Source organism: Benincasa hispida, unplaced genomic scaffold (genome assembly GCF_027475165.1).
Source record: "Benincasa hispida cultivar pf3 unplaced genomic scaffold, pf3_genome.v1.1 HicScf94, whole genome shotgun sequence".
In the NCBI taxonomy this organism is placed as follows: domain Eukaryota; kingdom Viridiplantae; phylum Streptophyta; class Magnoliopsida; order Cucurbitales; family Cucurbitaceae; genus Benincasa; species Benincasa hispida.
In genome coordinates, this window is record NW_028327086.1 from 33,397 (window position 1) to 40,275 (window position 6,879).

At 39.5% G+C, this 6,879-nt stretch overlaps 1 protein-coding gene across 1 annotated transcript; it reads right to left on the minus strand.

Annotated features, from left to right (window-relative positions):
* Nucleotides 1-676: 676 nt before the first annotated feature.
* On the minus strand, nt 677-1,369 carry LOC150029766 (uncharacterized). The gene is made up of 2 exons (XM_090310384.1): nt 1,143-1,369; nt 677-1,001 (listed from the first exon to the last, which is right to left on the minus strand). The coding sequence occupies exons 1-2, from the start codon at nt 1,367-1,369 to the stop codon at nt 677-679; spliced, it is 552 nt and encodes a 183-aa protein (XP_090166510.1).
* Between the last annotated feature and the right edge of the window lie 5,510 nt (nt 1,370-6,879).

Here is a 6,879-nt window from a genome sequence, read left to right on the forward strand (position 1 = left end):
TAGGTGGTTGGTGACTTTTTCCTTAGACTGAACTTAAATCTCTTTAAGTTCTCTACTTACTCTTTAAGAAAGGGATCAAGTCATGACGTGGTTCAATTGATTTTTTTTTTTCTTTTACTAGACTGAACTTGAAGTTTTCTTCAAGATGCCTACGTACCCTTTATAATGAATAGGGATCAAGTCATAATGTAGTTCAAAAGTTTTTTTTTTTACTGGATTGAATTTGAAGTTTTCTTCAAGATGCCTACGTACCCTTTATAAGGAATAGTGATCAAGTCATAACATAGTTCAAAAGATTTTTTTTGGCTGTTCACCTTTTAAGCTCATGTGGGCCAGTGCACCATACAGTTTACACTCTTACGATACGAAGATTTTTTTTTTTTTTTTTTAACATTTATCAAGCATAAAATTTCTTAAGAAACTTGTCATTGATTGGGCCAATTCTTACTTTGTCTTGATCAACGATCTTGTATGCTCTATTTATGTAGACCTCTTTGACGATGTATGGTCCATCCATTTTAGGTGTGAACTTATTTCCTGTATGTCTCGTCGTGATAATGGGTTTTCTTACAACAAGCACCAGATCATCGATTTGAAAAGATCGAGGCTTCACGTGCTTATCAAAGGCTTTAGACATTCGTGCTTGGTAACACTCCAATGCTTGTTGATCTTTCAGTCATCTTTCATCAAATGCTTCTAACTTTTGAAGACGTAGCTTGACATTGTCTTCTGTAGTCAATCTCACTTGCAGTGATAAAATTTCTCTTTCCAAAGGGAGAACAACTTTTACTCCATAAATAAGAGAGTATAGTATGACTCCTGTAGGGGTATGATAAGCCCACAATGGCTCACCGATCTCTTCTTGCCAATCTTTCTTTGACTTTGAGACAATTTTCTTCAGTAGGTTGCACAATGTTTTGTGGAATGCCTCTGCCAACCCATTTGTAGCAGCGTTGTATATGGATGACTTGAACTGCTTAAACTTGAACCTCTCATACAACCTATCCATCAAGCCATTGGAGAACTGCCTTCAATTATCTGTCACATTCAATAGGGGATACCACCGATAGATAATATGAGTGCAGATAAAGTCCACCACGTTTTCTTTTTTAGATTCTCTCAAGGCGATGGCTTCAGCTCACCTTGAAAAGTAATTAGTGGCCGCAAGGATGTAAGAATGTCCTGCTGATGACTTAGGTGTTATAGAGCCAACAAGATCAAGTCCCCATGTGTCAAAAGGCCACAAAGCTATAGTCAGATGTAGAGGCTCTGGCGGTTGATGAATGAAGTTTTCATGATATTGACAAGCCTCACACTTCTTTGCATACTCCATCGAATCTTTGATCATTCTTGCCCAGTAGTAACCCATCATTTTCAGTTGGAATTGTAGCTTTGGTCGAGATTGATGCGCGTCGTAGACGCCTGAATGAGATTCTTTCAAAGCCTTTGTTGATTCCTCTTTTCCATGGCATCGAAGACGGGAGCGGTGGTATAAAACCCTTTGTAATAAATGAAGTGAGCAACTCTTCTTTGGATATTAGTTTTATGGCGGGGGTTGTCTGGAAGCTTTCCATGTTCAAGGTAAATTATAATGGGTTGCCACCAATATTCCTCCTAAATTAAGCAAACTATTATCATATTCATTTCTTCACATTCAGTCTCAACTGGAGGTATAACCCACCTTCGACAAAGTGATATACTTAAGGATACATCATCTAGAACTGTTAGGACAGTAGCCAAGTTTGCCAAGGTGTCCGCCTTCTTATTTTCTGACCTCGGGACATGTTCCAACACTATCGAATTTCTCGATCAACTGTCTGGCATAAATGAGTAAGGCTTCAAGTTATCATCCGTCACATCATACTGGAGTAAAAGCTGATTGATTATCAACTTTGAGTCACCAAAAATCTCCATGCATGATACCCTAGTCTCTAAAGCCATTTAGAGGCTGATTATCAAGGCCTGGTATTCAGCGATATTGTTTGAGCATAATTCAGTAAATGCACAACTACAGGGCAGCAAGTGTTTCTTTAGTGAAATGAGGATGATGCCTACCCCCACACCATTTCTTCATGCTGCACCATCGAGAAATATGATCCAATGTTCCATGATTTTTGTGAAGAGAACTTTATCATTGGGCAAGTCTTCCCACAACTTCCAATCTGATGAAATTGGGTGATCTGCTAAGACGTCGGCCAATGCTTGTCCTTTGATGTTCTTTTGTGGCACATAGACAATGTCGTATTTTTGAAGCAATCAATTTGGCCAAATGCCCAGAGATGATTGGCCTAGATAAGATATACTTGATGAGGTCGGCTTTTGTAATTAGATGAACAGTGAAGGCCTGCATATAGTGTCTTACCTTATCGATAGCGAAAAAGAGAGCAAGACACATTTTCTCAATAGGAGAGTAATTGATTTAAGCTCCGGTCAAAGTTCTACGTAGATAATAGAGAACACACTCTTTTTCCTTCTCCTCTTCTTGCACCAAAAATGCCTGTAGCAATCTTTCTTAGGATGCAATGTATAATATCAACGGCTTGCCTGCTATGGGAGCGCCTAAGATAGAAGGTCTAAGCAAGTACTTCTTTATGCTATCAAGAGCATTCTGAAAGTTCTCATCCCATTCGATTTTTTCTCCTTTTCTCATTATCTTGGAAAAGGTTGACATTCACCAGCCAAATTGGAAAAAAATTTCGGATGTAAGCTAGACATCCCTGAAGACTTCTTAAATCATGTAAATTCTTTGGCCTTGGCATCTTCTGAATGACATCGATCTTGGATTAATCTATCTCGATCCCTCGATACCTTACAACGAAACCAAGAAACTTCCCTAAGGTAAAAAAAACGTGCACTCGAGAGGGTTCACCCTCAACTGGTATTTTTGCAGGCGATCAAACACAACTTTCAGATCCTTGAAATGATCTTGTCATTTCTTGGACTTGAACACGAGATCATCAACATAACATTCTACATGTTTGTACAACATGTTGTCAAACATCTTCTGCATGGCGCGTTGGTAATTAGTGCTAACATTCTTCAATCCGAAAGGCATTACCTTGTAACAATATATTCCTTTTGGAATTTGAAAGGCTGTCATTTCCTCATCAACGAAAGGCATTTGTATTTGGTTATACTTAGATGATGCATCCATAACGGATAAGGCCTCATGCCCTGTTGTCACATCAACCATGATCTCCATGATGGACAATAGAACATTATCTTTCAAGCATGCATTGTTGAAATCACGAAAGTCCATGCGAACACAAAGCTGTGAGTTCTTCTTTCTAACAGGGACAATGTTGGCTATCCACGTTGGGTATTTGACTTCATAGATAAACCCTGCTTCAATCAAATTATTGACTTTAGCTTCAATCTGAGGAATAAGTTCTGATCGAAAGCGTTATTGAGCTTGCTTAACTGGCCGACAATCCTATTTGATTGCGAGATGGTGGGCTGCTACCTTCGGATCAAGACCCGACATCTCTTTGTACGACCAAGGGAAAACGTCCCTGTATTCAGTGAGCAAACTCATAAATTTTCCGTATTCTTCTCTAGAGAGAGATGTGCTAATGAAAGTCGGGTGTGGTTCCTCTACTGTGCCAAGATTCACCTCTTTGTGTTCATCTACCCTAGATTGACCACCATCCTCCACACCTAGTAGAGCACCTTCCACTTCCTCTTAGGTTATTTCATCTTCAGACTCTTTGATGATGATAATGTGATGACATGAAATTTCACCTTCCTCATGCTCTAAGCTTCCATTTTGGGGTTTAGTGAAGACAACGTCATGCCTCTTCACTTTCACTGAACCTTCACTTGTGTTGAGAGTAACGGAGGTCTTTCTCTTCATTTGTGAAAGAAAAATACTATGAAATTCCTTGTCACTTTTTGCCTCACATGATGATTTCTCACCTGATAGACTTTCGATATCCCTATGGCTTAGGCATCGCCAGATTGACGCACGGGATATTGGTTCATTCTTTCTTATGGCTATATTGGGGACGACACTGTGAGTTTCTCCTTTACCCTTTATCTCATTGGAGACACGCTTACTGAAGTGATCCTCAAACCTTCGTGCTTAAGGCAATAAAAAATGGACGCACGAGATTTTCCTATGATTTTCTTCGAAATTGTACCTAATCTTTCGAAGGCTGATGGTTGCGTCACTATCGGAGATTGACAGACAATTTTCTCTTCTCCTTCGTAAGGAAAAGTCAACCTTTGAAAGGCTGAGTTTCGGTAGATCAAGGAGTCATGCGTAGACTTTCTCTCTCTACTTTCGTCATGCCCAATCGCTCAAAGGCCAAAGCGCATGCAACAGGCGGTCTGATGCGGTGGAAGGTTGAGTTTCTTTTATCCTTGCCCTTTTTTTCTTTTATATCATTGACTTCTTCTGCAGTTATATGATTGTTATCGACCACCTTTTCCTTCACCCTTTTGGTTATGCGAACTAGCTTTAATGACTTATATCCAAGCCCCTTCCTCGATGCAGGTATAACATGCCCTTCCTGCAAAAGCTTCTTATGGGTCGAAGAAAGCTCGGGTTGCTCATAAATGCTAAAACTCTTAAATTCGGTGTGAGTTTTGAAGTCAAACCCTACTTTTGCCAACAATTTGTAAGCTTTAGGATCGAACCCATCTTTCATTTGTGTTTCAGGCAGATTTACCTTTGTTAACTCTCCCTTAGGTTCATGGATTTCCTGCTTTGTTATCGGCATAAATGGTGTAATGAAACTTTCTTTTAAGATTTAAACATCCCTGACCTTCAAGCCTTTTGAGCACTCTGTAAAAGGTGACTCACACTTCTTGCGCCTCGAAAAAGGAACATAGTGTAAGATCGAAGGACTTGGAGCCTTTTCATTTTTTAAAATCGATGTCTTTGTAATTCTGGTGGATGCCTCACCTTCTTTCGAGCTAGAGGCTTGTGCCTTGTTGCTTGTTTCCTTCCCTACATCTACTTATGATTTTGACTTGGATTCACCTTCATCCTTTATTAATGGAGTCTCCACAGCCATTACCTGAACAACACTCACTCTTCAAATAAAACTTCGCATTTGCGAAATGAGACTTAGCTTTTGAAAATGGATTAGAGTTTGTTTCATCTTTTTTTAATCCCGTCTTGATAAAACTTGAAATATTGATGCAGTGTTGATGTTATCACCCTATTTTCATGAATCCAAGGACGTGCCAATAGCAGTTTATAGATGGTCTTCGAGTCTATGACATGAAATAACACGTCGACCTTTAGGTCGCCAATGAGGAGTTCTAAACGTATCAACAATTCTTGGTTAAAACCTATCTCCCTTTGACTGTCTTGGTTAAAACCTTAAATTATGAACTTACTATTCAACAATTCTTCCATAGGGATGCCCAATTGCTTTATATCCGTCTTAGGCATTATATAACGGTTGATCCATTGTCGATGAGAATTCGCCCAACTTTCTATTCTCGAACATATCCCCATATATAGAGGCCTATTATACAGCTTTGATCCCAACAGTAGATCCTTGTTTAAGAAACCTATGGACATATAACAAGGGGCAAAAACGCGCGTCGTAGAGGTCAACACACTAGATGCTTTGGACTCTAACAATGCATTGATGTGAGCCATCTTAGTTGCTTGAGGGAGTAACAATAGGTCATCTTTGTTGAACGATAGTAAATCTTTTGATTCTTCCATCACTTCCGATGAACTTAGAGGTTATCCTCTTCTCCTGACGTGCTGATGGCATGACATGCAACAACCTCTGGCCCTTTCCCAGAACAGTGGCCATAGAAATTCTCCAGTAGGAAATATGCCAACGTCAATTGTCGCCTGGGTTGAGGGAAGTTTTCATCTTCCTCCTCAATAAGCCTAGGCTTTCAAGCCTTCTTTTTTTCTTTCCTTTTCTAAGTCGTATTCCTTCTTCTATAACTTTGATAGGAGCACGAATATTTTCGGATAGAACTCGACTTTCTCTTCTTTTGATGCGTTACGAGAATCCATCCCTCATCATCGTCATCATCAACATGTTCTTCTTTATATTGAAAATCTTTCATTCAGATCGCTTGCTGAAACCGAACGACGACGGTTCAAAGGACCCAAATTGGACTAAACTCTCTTTTTCTTCATAACACCTATTCGATGTTGGAGCACTCGAAGTTACTACCATTGCGGTATGATTTGTTTGAGCAACTTTGTCCAGATCCAACTTAATTTTTCTATCACGAGCCAACCATAGAATCAGCTTGTTCAACACAAAACGCTTTTTGACTTGGTGGTTAATGACATTGTGATACTTGCAGTAGTTAGGATCATCCACTTTTTTGGCTTGCTCCGATTGTTTGCATTTCGATAGCTAAATAAGTTGCTTTTCTATCAATTGTTCAAGCATACCTGCAACATCAGAATCAGGAAATGGATAAACTTTTTCCTGCCTCTCCTTTAAAGTTAGACGAAGTCTTTCGCCTCCATCGTATTTCTTCTCAATTTTCTTCTCTTTGAAGAAAAATTCAGTGGGGTCGTATTAACGATCATTGATTCATTCGTGGCGCTTTTCACAATCTTTTCAGCACCCTTTATCTCTTTCTTGTCCTTCTTCATCTCAAGGATCAGGAAATCCTTCGTCCCTCCATTGGCTCAACTCTATATCATGGGCGTGAGTTTCCAATTCCTTAAATGTACGGGGTTTTATTCCCTACAAAATATAAAGAAGTCCTCAGTGCATACCTTGGGTGCATATTTCTATTGCAGACAGTTCGGTGAGTTGGTCTTTTCAGTCCAAGCTTAGAGCTCTCTATCGGTTGATGTAATCGATGATGGCTCTCCTTTATGTTGTATGGCATTTTTTCAACTCCATCATATTGACAGTGCATCTAGTACTGTAGAAGCGATTT